Source organism: Cucurbita maxima, unplaced genomic scaffold (genome assembly GCF_002738345.1).
Source record: "Cucurbita maxima cultivar Rimu unplaced genomic scaffold, Cmax_1.0 Cma_Scf00007, whole genome shotgun sequence".
NCBI classification, from domain to species: domain Eukaryota; kingdom Viridiplantae; phylum Streptophyta; class Magnoliopsida; order Cucurbitales; family Cucurbitaceae; genus Cucurbita; species Cucurbita maxima.
In genome coordinates, this window is record NW_019272023.1 from 5,074,759 (window position 1) to 5,089,848 (window position 15,090).

General features: G+C 36.6%; 3 protein-coding genes across 7 annotated transcripts in view; 2 read left to right on the forward strand and 1 right to left on the reverse strand.

The window, feature by feature from the left end:
* Positions 1-969: 969 nt before the first annotated feature.
* LOC111481445 (nucleolin 1-like) overlaps positions 970-15,090 on the forward strand; it is a 16,449-nt gene continuing 2,328 nt past the window's right edge. The window contains exons 1-18 of one of the 4 annotated variants that reach the window (XM_023126856.1): positions 970-1,164; positions 1,273-1,321; positions 1,481-1,650; positions 1,927-2,061; positions 2,189-2,308; positions 2,430-2,540; positions 2,661-2,744; positions 2,843-2,965; positions 3,050-3,133; positions 3,399-3,533; positions 3,802-3,838; positions 3,921-4,011; positions 4,211-4,328; positions 4,650-4,738; positions 4,830-4,926; positions 5,020-5,111; positions 5,336-5,643; positions 5,740-5,763. In XM_023126856.1, coding sequence (XP_022982624.1) covers positions 1,132-1,164; positions 1,273-1,321; positions 1,481-1,650; positions 1,927-2,061; positions 2,189-2,308; positions 2,430-2,540; positions 2,661-2,744; positions 2,843-2,965; positions 3,050-3,133; positions 3,399-3,533; positions 3,802-3,838; positions 3,921-4,011; positions 4,211-4,328; positions 4,650-4,738; positions 4,830-4,926; positions 5,020-5,111; positions 5,336-5,643; positions 5,740-5,763 — 1,900 coding nt within the window. In that variant the 5' untranslated portion in view covers positions 970-1,131. The other 3 variants (XM_023126857.1, XM_023126855.1, XM_023126858.1) reach the window with 3 other exon arrangements.
* On the forward strand, positions 6,911-10,389 carry LOC111481449. The gene is made up of 3 exons (XM_023126867.1): positions 6,911-7,498; positions 8,489-8,619; positions 9,306-10,389. Exons 1-3 carry the CDS (start codon positions 7,274-7,276, stop codon positions 10,081-10,083), a joined length of 1,134 nt encoding a protein of 377 aa, XP_022982635.1. The 5' UTR covers positions 6,911-7,273; the 3' UTR covers positions 10,084-10,389.
* Positions 9,962-15,090, reverse strand: part of LOC111481443 (ENHANCER OF AG-4 protein 2-like) — a 17,619-nt gene continuing 12,490 nt past the window's right edge. The window contains exons 12-13 of one of the 2 annotated variants that reach the window (XM_023126853.1): positions 14,730-14,921; positions 9,962-10,090 (exon numbers count right to left, since the gene is read on the reverse strand). The gene's annotated coding sequence lies outside the window, so the exon portion shown is untranslated. Of the gene's footprint in view, positions 10,091-10,898; positions 11,294-14,729; positions 14,922-15,090 lie in introns of those variants that run through there. The other variant, XM_023126851.1, reaches the window with a different exon arrangement.

Here is a 15,090-nt window from a genome sequence, read left to right on the forward strand (position 1 = left end):
CACAACATAAAATAGTAAAACCTATCTAAAATGAAAAACATGAAAAAGAGGTTTGGAACGAGCATGTGCCCATAGACAACACGTCCTGGAGAAGTATGACCGAGGGGACATCCGACATGCAGTCATAAACAACATACTTTTAACAAGCATGAACGTGACACTTAATACTAAGATGAATATTGGATATTGAAGTTATTGTTTCTACCGTAAATGGCAAAAACCGTGATGACTTTGGTGAACTTTCAAACATTGATCGGATCCATTGAACTCGCAACGACAACAATTCCTTGCAAAGGCACCATCAAAATATCATAAACAAGCATGCATAATCCCTTTAAGCACGAATACGTTTACAAATTCTTTAGACGATCTTGAGGAAAATTTATTTTTAGTTAAACTAAACAATAAAAATTATGAATTTAAATTTACAGTTTTTGAGCACGGATATTATATACTTAAATCAATTGAGATAAGTTCAAATTGATCGACGTTTTTTCGGTAGATTTTATTTATGGTGAGGTAAGAAAAATTATAATAAATTTGGACTTAGCTTGCATTTTTTACTAAAATATTTGTAATGTATAGATATTGTTTTAATTTAGTTTGGAAGAGATATTATTTTCTATTTATTTAATATTATATTTAAATGGAATAAAATAGGAAATATAATTTTTTCCATAAATTATTTGAGTGAATTTTGAAAAACATATATATTTTATTCCATTGCCAAATACTCTCTCAAAATATCTGCCCGAAACCCTGTGGGGTCCACGAAACCAACGGGCGATTCATAAAATAATCGCCGCAATGATCTAATGAAGGAAGAAAAACGAACGGCGTAGATTGAAGTTGAACGGCGATTAATACATCCGCGATTCAGCGATATGTAACTCGCACGTGCGAATATGATGAAACCCTAAAACCCGCACCGAGTACAAAATCGGTGTCTTATAAATATAGAAGTAAGGCCTCAACTTCACTCATACCGCTCCTCCAAAACCCTAATCTTTATAGACGAGTAGGGTTTTGCAGAGCCTCCATTGTTTTATTTTTCTTTTTTTCTCTCTTTTTTCCGTTGCCATTTGTTCTTAGAAGCTTTCCGGAGCTCAGCTAGTTTTCCGTCTCTTTCAAATGGGCAAGTCGAGCAAGAAGTCTGCTACTAAAGTACGTATGATTCTCAGAGACGTGTTTTCTTTTTGTTTTGGAAGTTTTTACATGAATTATGGATGGTTTTTGTAATTTTGTTTCTGATTTTCTGTTTGTTTGCTGTAGGTTGATGTAGCTCCTGCTGCAGTCCTGCAATCTAAGCCTGCGAAGAAAGGTATCGTATGCATTTTCAAGATTAATTGATTTGTCTTTTTGGTTATGTTATGTGGTAAGCTGTGTTAGGGCTATGGTCATCGATGATGTTCTATGGCTTATTGTTTTTTTTGTTCTTGTTGGTTCTTGTTAAGTGTTTGGTATGTTGGTTTTCATGAAGGTAAGAGAGCGGTTGAAGAGGTTGTGGAGAAACAAGTGGTAGCGAAGAAGCAGAAAAAGGACGAGGGTGTTGAGCAGGCAGTTCAGAAACAGAAGATCGAAGCAAAAACACAAAAGAAGAAGGTGGAGACTAGTAGTTCTGAGGATGATTCATCTTCCGAAGAAGAGACGGTAAACGCCATATTATGGACTAGATTCCTCTTGCTTTTTGTAAAGGGTCCTATTCAAGAAAGACTCTTCTTGTAAAGGGTCCTTAGATAAAGATGTATAGTGATCTTATTTCACTTCTAATGGTTTTTTGTTTAAACGATCTTATTTTTGTTTGCATGTTTCTTTTTTCTATTTTTCATCATTGATTATAATGTAACTCTTGTTCCTAAAATTTGTAAATTTTTCGAACGAGTAGAAATATCTGTTAACTATTTTTATTGGTTTTAACAACTCCAGGAACCTGCTCGTAAAGCTGTTCCCTCAAAGAAAGAGATTCCAGCAAAAAAGTCTAATGGCGTTGCTGCTCCTGCAAAGAAGAAGCCTGCTGATAGTAGCAGCAGCTCAGAAGATGATTCCTCAGATTCTGATGAAGTGAGCAAACACACTCCCACAATTTACTGGAAAATTTTCTAGTAATTTCAATTCATTGTTCTTTAATTAGTGTATGTTCTGTAAGTTCGTTCATTTGATGATAATTTTAATCCCTCAATTGTTTCAGGCGCCCCCTTCCAAGGGACCAAGTGCTCCAGAAAAAGGTAATGTTGCTGCCCCTGCCAAGAAGAAGGCCTCCAGTAGTTCGGAGGAAGACTCTTCCGATGATGATTCTGATTCTGATGATGTGAGTTTTAAATAGGAATTGCTCAGCGTGTGCTACCAATTTCTGAAAGAATGCCAATTTATTTTTCAGATCTTTAATACTTGACATTATTTTAATCAATTTAATGGGTCTCGTCCTCTAGGAACCAAAGGCAAAAGCTACTGGAGCAAAGAAGAACACCCCCGCCACTACCCCCAAAGGGAAAGTGGAGTCAAGTAGCTCAGACTCAGATGACAGTTCAGAGGAGGAAGATGTAAGTATTGATGTCAACATGCTGCAATATTTTCTTCATTAATTACTCCGATGGGGCGAATGGAATCCTATATAGTTGTTATTGCATCTTTTCTCATTTTTTGCTGTATGTTTCCTCAAGGACTCTGCCAAGCCTGCTCCAGTTGCCAAAAAAGGATCCGATAGCTCTTCAGATGAGGACGATAGCTCTTCAGATGAAGAACCTGTAAGTACTATTTATTTGGCTGAAAGCGTTGCTTGTAAGATTTGTTGACTTTTTGCAGTTAAAATTAACCTTTTTTAATGATTCTTAAAAAAATGAAGGAATCCAAGAAAGGCAAAGAGCTGAAGAAAGTGCCAAGTTCTGCTAAAAACGGCTCTGCAGCTACTAAAAAAGATGAATCGAGTGATGAGTCTGATTCTGATAGTTCAGATTCTGATGAAGATGTGAGGTTTTGATTATTATTGCCTACAGTTGTCTTTTAATTGCTCCAGGGGAGTTTTTTCTGGGTCATTAATTTTCGTTCACAGGTTCCTGCTGCAAAATCTTCTTCCCAGGCACCTAAGAAAGATTCTAGCGACAGTTCAGAAGATAGTGATTCAGACGAGGATATGGTATGCTATTACATTTTACTGAATCATTAGTGCAGGCCTTTCTGCCTTTTGTGTCTGCTTTTTGCTGCTGCAGTTGTGCTTGAATATCTCATGTCCCCAATTTAGTTGTCCTACATTTATATTAATAAACTCCATAATGGCTCGGCTTCATTGTTATTAACTGTTTGATGCCTGCAATATCTTCCTTTGTTAAGTATGAAACTAAATATATGAGAGAATTGTTTATATTGTATGATATTAAATTTTTTAGCTCACATCTTTACAGACTCCAAAGAAAGCTGTGGTTCCTTCTGAGAAAGCACCAGAAAAGATGGATGTGGATAGTGAGGATGAAGAAGACAGCGATGATACTTCCAGTGGAAGTGACGAGGAACAAAAACCACAAAAGAAGAAGAAAGTGGTTAGTGTTTTCCTTGAGCATGTAACATGAGTAAGGATATAAATTTGATTAGTTAAAATGGCAACTGTGCGAGTTCATAAGATTTTATAGTAATTGAGAGTACTCTGATCATGTTTTCCAGTGATCCATTATTCACTTTCAGCAAGTCATAAAAGATCTGAGTTGATGTCTGGTTATTTTTTTGTTCTTAAATACAATCTCGCCATTTTGGCTATTTCTATATCAATGTACTAATGCTGTTATTTTGTGACATTTTCTGGGGCATTAGGATACTGAAGCAGCCACCAAGCAATCGAAGAAAGAAGTAAAACAAACTTCATTGTGCTATTTGTTCTCCCTCTGTTATAATGTCATACAATCAGCAATTAATTTTAATGATTTCCATGCAGCCTAATACTCCTACTCCTAAAGATCAGAGTAATGAATCGAAGACACTGTTTGTTGGCAACCTGTCATTCCAAGTTGAACAGGCTGATGTGTATGTCAATATTACTATTTTGTGTTATAATTTGGTTTTGATTTTTATTTCTCCTTGACAGTTTATTTATTGATAATTGGTGGTCTTTGCATGTGATTTGAAACATAGCTATGGGTTCTTTTGGTTGAACAGTTCTCTGCCATTTCTGTATATCTTTTGGTATTGCATTTATACTTAATTGGGTTAAAAAACATTGCAGGGAAAATTTCTTTAAAGATGTTGGGAAACCTATTGATGTCCGTTTTGCTTCTGATCATGATGGGAGGTTCAAGGGCTTTGGGCATGTTGAGTTTGAGACAGCTGAAGTTGCTAAGAAAGTAAGAATCACTTTCCAATCTCGTTAAACCCCTCGTAAATTAATTTATTTCAGGTGGTGGTGTATTCTTTTAGTTTTAAAGAAAAATTAATGGATAATCCATTGTGCACAGATAGTTTGTGAAGACCAGAATTTTAATTTTTTTGGGGATTTTCTCTTCCTTTAGACTTGGGTTCTACTTATAGAACTTTCATTATCTATTAATATTATTTGCATTTTTGTATGGTGCACCAACTATTATAATGTATTGTTTTTCTTGTTCAACTGGTCTCAGAATGTTCACATGATTAATGTTCACATTGCGTACTAAATATTTCCTTAGGCTCTTGAACTGAACGGTGAACTCCTCTTAAATCGTGAAATAAGACTTGACTTGGCCCGAGAAAGAGGTGCATACACCCCATATGATAGGTAAATATAAACTATCTTCCTTTTTTTAATACAATACCCTTTGCATATTCGTATTTACCCATCTCTTTTATGGATTTGTTGATATTAATAGCAAAGACAGAAACAACTCATTCCAGAAAGGTGGAAGGGGGGGAGCAAGTCATACAATTTTTGTACGTGGATTTGATCGGTCATTAGGCGAGGATGAGGTGATAATATTTGCTGCGTCTTATTAGTCTGCTTCTGCCATATTACTGTACTTGATGTATTTACGAAGCCTCTGAATTTCTTATTTTTTACAGATTAGAAGTTCCCTTCAAGAGCATTTTGGTTCTTGTGGAGAAATTACCAGGGTGTCTATCCCAAAAGACTACGAGACTGGCAACGTAAAAGGGTTTGTATTTTGTTATTTCTTGATAAATAATTTTGGTATAAATAGAGCATCTTCCCTTCAAGAGCATTTTGGTTCTTGTGTTTTGTTATTACTTTCGTCTGTCTTGTTGTATTCTTCTGTTTTCTGGGGAGAACAAACTAAGGAAAGATTTAAAATTTATCGGTTCTTCATTGCATTTGTGTAGATTTCAATACAATTGACAGGATGACGTTTTCTGTTTTCAGGATGGCATACATGGACTTCAGTGATGGGAATAGCTTCAACAAAGCTCTTGAACTCAATGGCAGTGAACTTAACGGCGAGTACCTAACCGTCGATGAGGCTAAACCACGTGGCGACAGCCGTGATGGTGGTGGTAGTGCAAGAGGCGGAAGGAGTGGTGGAAGGAGTGGTGGATGGAGTGGAGGAAGGAGCGGTGGTGATGGTAGAAGTGGTGGGCGATTTGGTGGTAGAGGACGTGGTGGTGATCGAGGCGGAAGAGGCGGCAGAGGAGGACGTGGAAGTTTCAACAGACCTAGCATAACTGCATCTGGTAAGTAAAGAAACAAAGATGGATTTCTGAAGTATTCATTTATCATTTCTGGGTTGATTGGTTTACTGAAATGTGCGAATGATGAATGCTTAGCAGGGAAGAAAACCACATTTGGTGATGATTAAAAGAAGAGAGAAAGGTCCATTTGAAAAGGCAAATGGGGAATCAAAGTTTTGGCAACCGGAAAGAGACATGTTTTTAGAGTATTATGTTAGTAGTAAGTAGTAAGTAGTGTAGTAGTGGTAGCTGAGTGTGGACTTCCTTCCTTCCTCCCTTTTATCCGACTCTTTTTTAATATTTGTGGTTCTTTCTATTATTTCCCCCTTTTCTTTCTATATTAAAAACTCTATTGTATTGTGAGCCTTATTATTATACAATTAAAATCCCTATGTGCTCATACTTAGCTCCTCTCCTAAACACTAATTTATTAATTTGATTTCAAAGTCGGTATTTAATTTTTATTTTAAAGATTTATTTTAAAGATCTTGCACCAAATTGTATTAATAATTATTAGTTTTAGGTAAACTATTATTAATGCAATTTGAGAATTAAGTTGTTTTGCTTCCGTGCAAGTTCTGTTTTAATCAATGTATGACACTAAATTTTATCTTTTTTAGTGGTTATGGTTGCATGCAAGCTTGTTCTAATGTCTAATTTGGTGATGGAAATAATAAATTATATATTTAATCCAATCAAAAGCTCTCCTCTTGCTTTGTAAAATCAAATTAGACGAGACTAAACACATGATTAGGAAGATCTAATGTTCTTTCTAGTTTCTCTCTTCAATTGACGTGGAATCTTACATGTTCATTATTAAAATAATTTTTTTTAATTAAAAATGCAATTTTGAAATTTAAGAGGGTGGGGTGTGAATGAATGACAACTAGAATCAGAATAGTTCCTCAACGAAATTGAGAGGACTAAGATTCGTCGCCCACTTTTAGGATCCTTTTCAAAGTCTCCCATTGCCTAGCCTACCTGTCAAAGGGCCCCACGCGTTTCCCATAAAATAATTATATAAATAAAAATAAAAAATAAAAAAAAAACAGCCGACAGTTCAATCTCGGTCATTTTGCCGGAGATTTCCACTGGGCCCACCGACAATGATGGCCCAAAATCCTTGGATTTGGGCCTCTACTGTAGTGGGCCGGCCCGATGCTTTAAAATTCCCCGGTAGTCATTAAATAAATACTATTGAAAATTGGATTATGAAAATTATAAAATATTTAAAACGAAAATGTGATCGTCGAAGTCTTCGAACTGTCGGATATTTTTTTTGGGGGTTCTCTGAAGAAACGAGTAACGGAGAGAAAAAGAAAAGAAGAGCGAAAATCTTTCGTTAGTTTTCCAAGAAATTTTGGATTCTCAGTTTTTTTTTACCTCGAAAGGCGAACAAGTTTCTTCTTTGATTTCATTTGTTTTGTTTTCCTTTTTCTTTTCCAATTCAGGTCTAGGGTTCTTTTTTGTGTTTCTGTTCGTCTTGATTGTTGCAGTTTGTTTTTCGGGAGGATTCTTTTTTTGGCGTTGCTGTTTGGAGTTGATTTGGATCGATTTTCAGTTTTGGTTGATCCTGCGATGGATTTACTTTCTTGACGGAAATTTATTTTGATGGTGGATTTGAGAGGCGCAGATGGAAAGGGGGCGGATGAACGGGAACGGAAACGGGGATTTTGACTATAGTTATGAGAGCAATGGCTATCATGCGTTAGATCTCGTGGATGTCTACGGAGAGAACACGCCTATTGGAAGAAGCTCCGGGAAGACGTCGCAGGTTGCTTCTTCTTCGAATTGTATCGTGCATCCAGTTTCTAAATTCGACACTCTTGCTGGAGTTGCAATCAAATATGGTGTCGAGGTAAACCACATTTCAGAATCTCAGATGAGTTTATAATAGAAAAAGGATTTCTGAATTTGCAGTAGTTTGAAATGTCCTGAACTTCTTTCAATCGTCGTTATGATGGGGAAGCAATAGAAATGATTTCAAAATTGTGTTTGCTTGGTATTATGATGTTGGGTGTCAGATGTTGCTTTTTATTTTTTTTATAATTATTATTTTAAATCTATCGTTTTCACCGAAAGGTTAGAATTACTCTGTTTCCTTTTTGGCCTGGGATGAGTTTTTTAAAAACCATAGCGATGACAACTCATTCGTCCCTTGAATTTTCTGCTATGATCAAATGATGCTTATGACGGATTTGTATTGAAAATGGAATGAATCAGAACTTATTAGTGTTTTCACCACGAGATAACCATTTGATTAGCATGGACTACATGTAGATGTTGACCAGCTATTGTTTCCTGTTCTCCCGCTCAATACGACCTTTTCGAAGGGAGTTAAAAGGGGCGAAGCAGGAGTATCTTTTGTTGTGGGGAAAACATAGATGAAAATAAAAATTAACAAAAATTGAAAAACTGGTTTAAAATCAAACAATTATTTTATAGGAAAATTGTAAAATTTAATGCAAAAATTAGAAATCAAAGGGTCAAAATTGTTATGTCCCAGATGTTTGAATAGAGTTTTTGAAAACTCTAGATTTAAACAAAACTAATATGGGTTGCTCTCGAAACCTGGCTCCATGATTAGTTGGAGTTTGATATTCGGCAATTCTGATGAATATCGGCTTCCTTCTTCGGGCAGTGTGTAATCATATGATAGAAAATTTCCCTCGAGAGCATGGACAATTCCATTCACCTGTGGTCGATATTATTTGTTATTTGGTTCTCTCAATTAAAAGGTCAAAGCTCAGTTTCTTACACCCCCAAGGAAGGAAAAAAAAAAAAAAATCAAAATTAATAGATATCTTTTAGGAGGAAATTCTAATTGTTTTTCATCGTGATTCACCAGGTTGCAGATATAAAGAAGATGAACGGGCTAGTCACGGACTTCCAAATGTTTGCTCTTAAATCTCTCCAGATTCCTCTTCCTGGAAGGCATCCTCCATCTCCTTGCCTATTGGAAGGCCTAAACACTTCAGGGTATGTGTTTGTTTTTTGATGTTCATCATATTGTTTCCATATAATATTGCACAAGAATGTGTTTGAGTTTGATAGCAAGTCAGTAAATTGCAGAATTGTCAGTTACTGGTCATATTTGGGTTGGGATTAAGGTTGGGGTTCAATTAGTATTTCAATCTGTAAAACTATGATAGGAGTTGCCTAAGCGAAGCCATTAAGAAAGTAAATGATAGCGTGGAGCCAGGGCTATTCGTTATGCTTGGAGCCTTAGGTCTTTAATGGTTCGTCTTTATGATAGCGTGTAGCCCTGATTGTGAGTGTGGATGCTGTACTGTGATGCAATATATCGCTCTCAGGTGGTTTGATCATACAAAATTTATAGTTAAATTCATATTGAATTTACAAAGAAATTTAAAATGTTTTAATCCTTATAAATTAATATATACTTTGAGTCTCGTAGATGGCACATCCATTATAAATATAATAACACATGTCAATGTTTGAATATAATTCATCGTCGTTGATTTAATTGGCAAAAATTCTGCCTATAACTCTTTATTCCCAAGTGTACAAACTCCACATTGGAACTCATCCCAAGTGATGTATCAAACTACATTGTATCCGCTACAATTCAATTAGAAGTGGATGATTCTAATATTTTGATTTCCACCCATTACCTTGTGTTGATAAGAGTATTCGTTTTGCAGACAGAGCAGCTCCGAAAAGACTCCAAGCCGTCTTTCATCAGAATTCTTTGAATCTTTCCAGTCCCTCAAATTGAAGTCTTCCGAACAAAGGGTTTCCCCAGCCATGAGCTCTTTACAAGGATACTATGGGCTTAAGCCATTGGATCAGAAGAGCAAAATTGACGGTGGTTATGAAATGGCAGTCTACGGGAAAGGAGGCTCCCATTATTTAGAAGACGTGCCAGTTTCTGGGACCCCGGATCTCCTAACACATCACCATCGAAAAACCAAGAGTTTAGTGAATGGATTTATGGGTGAGAAAGGGGATCTGACTGATCTGCAATCTGTAGAAGCCGGGGATGGAGATCCCAAATGGAATGATAAGTTGATCAGAAGGCGCCTGAAATCTGTAGCTGACTTTTCCCATACGCCTGAAATGCTCTTGAAAGATGACAACAGCAGTGGTGGTAGTAACGGCTTCTCATCCAATGCTGGAAAAGGCTTGGCTCAAAGACCCAAAACCTCCAGTAGAACTAATTTGGCAAGCGACAATGATATCGGATTGATTCCAATCCCAATTGGTTTGGGGGATTTGTTTGTGGCTGCTGATGGATTCAGAAAGTCGTCAAGCACATCAAGCTTGCCAGATCAAGAAAATGGCATCACTTCATCCATCTGGTCTGCTTCAAAGTGGAGTCTGAAGCCAGATTTACAGGCAATTTCAACTGTTTCAAGACCAATATTTGATGGCTTGCCAATACCTTTGACAGGTCGAAGGAACAAAGCTGCACTTGATTAGCTCCCATCTGAATTTAAAAGAAAAAAAAGAAAAGAGGAAAGGATAAATTTTCTCCCAACTTTTGCTCTGTAATTTATCAGAGGTTTTAATATCGTCTTCTACAGTTCGAGAAAGAATTCAAATATAGAAGTTTAAAAGTCAAATGACAGGTACATTACACTTTTTGAGTCATTGGTTCCTTAAAGATAGAGCACGTGTAGAAAAGGATTTGTCTTGTAAGAGAAAATTTGTAGGAAATGTATATTAGTTCATTGTTTCAAAGCGTAATGTTCAGTTGCTATTTATTGGACCATGGACTCATTTTACTACAATTTTATACAATGAAGACTTCTAATTATATTAACTATCCATGTCACTAATAATTTTATAAACTTTTCCCCCAACAAAGAAACATTTTTTTCCATCAATCTAAATTACTGTGAATACCATGTGATTTATTGTGAACTCAGAAACCTCCATATATATTTTTTTCTTTTTTTCCAGTTCTATCTTAGATATTTCAGTGTTCCACTTTGAAGCAAAAAATTAATACTCCAATTAGAACAACACATCTCAAGTAGAAAGCAAATAAGGTACCTCTATCAACGTAGTGCATGTTGAAAAAGGAAATTAATTGAATAGTTGTAGGCAACATCACGCATCATTGATTACCAAAAGTCCAAGAAAAGAATGAATGCATTGTCCCCCAACCAAAATGCATACGGCACAGTTTCAAAGGGGAAGGCCCCAAAACCACTACAACAAATCTACCAGATGGAAAGAAAGTGTTTTGTATTCATCAGGGAGAGGGTCAGAATTAAATCGGGAAATGAAGCTCATAATATTGAACTACTTTTAGATGGGCATGGTTTTTTAAACATGGAAGAAATTATTTTAGAAAATAGTTAAGGATGTGAGATGAGAAAAGGGAATGATATCATGTACAAATGTAATGAAAGTGTAATGGTATTACATAAAATCTGAAATTTCTTTTTTGGAGTATCCTGGGGGACTACCTTTACAACTGGAGTCGCGTAATAAGAAGGAAGGATCAGCCACGTCTTGACACAATAATCCAAGTTAAATATATAGTCTATATCTCAACTTTGCAGCTGCGAGCTATCTCTCTCCATGGATATAATGCTACTCTTTCTTTTCCCGGATTAAAGTAAACAAGTCAAGAATCTCAAAATTTGCTCATCTTTCTCTTATCATAAAAGTCTATCAAAACCTGTCACAATATATGGCCACGACACCATATCATTACCAAATAGATCATCATCATCTAAAGCAGGCCAAACAAACAGACTCATAAAAGGTAATTTTATTTCTAGGCAGGATGCCCCCCCCCAAATGAATACTTGTACATACAATTTCCATGGGACCATATGTGAACAAGCTCTTATTCATGGCCTAAAACTTCTCTAATAAGACTGAAGGAAAAAAGAGAGAAAATAGTAATAGTATTTGGTATTATGAAAACGTCTCGATAAATAATCTTCTGTATACAAAAAACAAACAAACTACTTATACAACTTTCTTTGTACAATAGTCATGAGAACGGGCACAGTAAGGTTCATATGGTCATATACCTGGCACAGCAAGTTCAGAGGGCAATATAGCACAAGGAGAAGAAAGATAATCAGAGAGAGGAATCATGCACTGGAGAGAGTTGGGGAAGATCAGAGAGGTAAATAGAGTAGTGGATGTGGAGACAAAGGCAAGGTCAGGGAGGAAGGTGGTTAGATAAAGAACTGGTTGGTATATGGTTAGGTCATTTCTTTTGACACCCCTACCATACCATATAGCACTGGATATAGCCTTGGAAAAAGCATTCTTGTAATAGAAAAAAAAAGACCCGAGGAATGCAAGGACCCAAGACTCCATCTAAAGGTTTCAACTATCAAGTACTTGTATACAACATACGTTCATTACCATTAGTGTTCCCAGCACAGATGAAAGGGGGATTGACTACCCGTGATATTCAACAACCAAGAAAATTTCAGCTCAAGAGCATGTCATATAATCAAATGATTCATTCAACATCTCACATTTTTAGGATTAAAGCTTGGGAATCCATCCCAACTCCCCAATTCCATGGATGCTCACCACCACCCTCATCCACTGGGATTCTGCATAAAACCTCCAAAGCACTTAACAATGTTGACACTAAGGGTAGATTCTTTGGGTCCGAAGATTGAAAACCAAGTCCCTTGTCAATCAGTCCGGCCACCTTCCCCCAACTTAACTTCCAAAGCTCTAGTCGACAAGGCTGCTATCTTGTCCTAATTCAAGCAAGGCTTTTAAGTATAGCAGTCAACTGCGTGCCCATCTGAAAGCTTCCCAAGAAAATTGTTAGCATATTGGAGAAATCCTTCAAGTTGGATGACACTCGCCAAGGCAGAAGATTGGAGGTTTTTATTTGCTAAATGGCTTTAGGTATTCCATCATCAAAGAGGAAATAATTGACATTGCAAGATGCGCTAGGTGGAGTCTCTCAAGAGTGGTCTTTTTGCGATGAAACTAAATGGTGAAGTCCCAGAAGCCCACCTTATAAAAGAGTTATAGACCCTCTAGCTAGAAATTTAAGTACTCTCTTATGAGAAGACATGCAACTTGGTGATAAGCCTCTCATAGAGATTGCTCCAGAACATTAGATACTCTCTAATCACAAGGTGAGAACTGCGAAGAAAGCCTGGAACTATTAACTTATTTTAATGGATGTCGGAACTTGGGGGTTTAGAAAGAATCTCAATTATGTCAAGCTTGGAGAGTGGATACCTACGTACTTTATTAGAATTTTCTTGTCACTGAATCCTTTTTTATTTTCTTAAATTGAACAATGGAACTTTGGAGAAAAAGATGAAAGAACACAAGAGCATATAAAAATAAAGCCAACAAAAGAGAACTAAACTACAAAGGCTCCAATCCAATGAAATAAGATCAAGAAGGTAATTACAAAAAGGTCTCCCCACCAAAGCTGGAGAGAAACAGAAAATCTAACAAGGGACCAAACATCACTAGACAGTCTCTTATTAACCCTCATACCTTCTTTTATTCCTCTCGCCCAAAAGACCTCACAAACTAGCGCACTCTAACCAGCCAAAAACAGCCCTTTTCTCACAAAAAGGAGAGTGGAGAAAAAGCTCCTTAAACATCTCACCTACAACCTTGAGAGCTGACAAAACAAAAGTTGGACGCCTTACAGGAACAGCTCCAAACAGCACCTGAAACATCACATCACCAGAGAACATGATGGAGACGTTATGCCGCTCTCTTGCGAAGAATACAAAGCAGCACAACCAAGATGGACTATTTACCCAAGATTCAATCCAAGGTGTTAACTCCTCCATGCATGACCTACCACACAAGGCCCTTGGTGTTACACGCAAAGGGAGACCTAAATAGGAGGAAGGAAAGGCTCCCACGCAACACCCCAGCGAAGTTGCCAATCTACCAAACTTGACAGATTCACAATTTAAACCAAACACCAAAGGAAGCCGCCACACTTAAACCCTGAAACCCAAACCCCATCAAGGTTGCCAATCTATCAAGTTGTTTCTTGGTGTAAATGTTCTCCCCTTCTTTCATCATTATAGCTATAATTCTCTCTTTTCCAACAGGAGAGGTTTTATCGAGCTTCTTTGATTGGGAGCTTGGCCAATTTTTTTTTGTAATTTCATATCATCAACGAAATTAAAACTGAAGAGACAAGGCTATCTGATTCTTCTCAATCTGAAAAACCGCCCAGAATGTTAACCACGACCTGCTTTGAAACAATTCGAATATTTAAAAGATCATTTAAGGCGTAAGCCTTGAGGCAAGGGGCGGCTCTGAGATGCCTCCAAGACAAAAGCCTCAAGCTTCATTCCATTGCAAATTCCTAACAGTGGCTTTTGGTAGTGGGTTAGTTGAATTTCCTTGGTTAACTATTTACAACAAATTTACAACAAATATTATCTTACGCCTCAAGGCCGCAATAAGCCTTTTAAAATAGTGAATAATTCTACTAAGGCTGTCCACAACCAAGGGGAAAAGAAAAAGAGAGGGAGGGTCACCTAGTCCAAGACATGTTGAAGCACAAATCCTTCTCTAGATTTACCATTGATGAGGATGGAGAACTTAACTATCCTAATGCAGCTCATAACTAGGATCTCCAATTGAACCCAAAACCCTTCTTCGCAAGGATCTTATCCACCAAGAAATCCCAATCCACATGATCTTAGGTCTTCTGAAAGTCAATCTTAAAGATAATCCTTTCATGCCTACGAGATCCATAATTCTCAATTGTCTATGGTATCCATAACTCCAATAGAGTTAGTTAATTTAATAGGTTTGATTAGATACTTCTTAATTTTTTTAAATACATAGTTTCTTATTCAATTCTCAAAAAATAAAGGAATTTTCCCTAGCTTAGATAACACCTTTATTTCAAATGGGGCATGTATCACCACACGGAAAATCTTTTGGAATAAAAGAATGCATGAATTAACCATTCTGATCATGAATGAAAATGCCATGTAAAATATATAGAGACCGAAGTAATCTTAAGTGTTTGAACTAGCTACCTGAAATGCTACGAGAAACTTTCTAATAGTAGAATGAAAAAACAATTTCAAGCTACCTACGCAAACTAATTACATGAATCAAGACTAGATGTCACTAACCAGGTCAGAAACATGGGCCTACGCCTGGGAGAACATGTTCTTGGATCAAGTTTGTCAGCATAACTATGTACACAGTTCAGCCAAGAGCCTCCAAAAGCCTTGACAGCGCCTTCCAGTTGAACAAAATTTATGCACAGAGCTGATCTTTCTTTACAGTACAAATCAATTTGTATACCAATTCCGTACTCGGCACTGAAAGAGCATGATGGAAGTATTCAACAGATGAAACAAGAAAGTTTTCAGCACAGATTCAGAAGAGAATATACAGTGACCATAACAATGATGCAAAAAAAAAAAAAAAAAAAAAAAAAAAAAAAAAAAAAAAAAAAAAAAAAAAAAAAAAAAAAAAAAAAAAAAAAAA

Excerpts from the sequence above, each read along its gene's own strand:
- LOC111481449 (XM_023126867.1), top strand. The coding sequence starts at position 7,274 with ATGGAAAGGGGGCGGATGAACGGGAACGGAAACGGGGATTTTGACTAT. Across the intron at positions 7,499-8,488 it reads CAATCAAATATGGTGTCGAG|GTTGCAGATATAAAGAAGAT; the intron begins GTAAACCACATT and ends GTGATTCACCAG. Across the intron at positions 8,620-9,305 it reads GAAGGCCTAAACACTTCAGG|ACAGAGCAGCTCCGAAAAGA; the intron begins GTATGTGTTTGT and ends TTCGTTTTGCAG.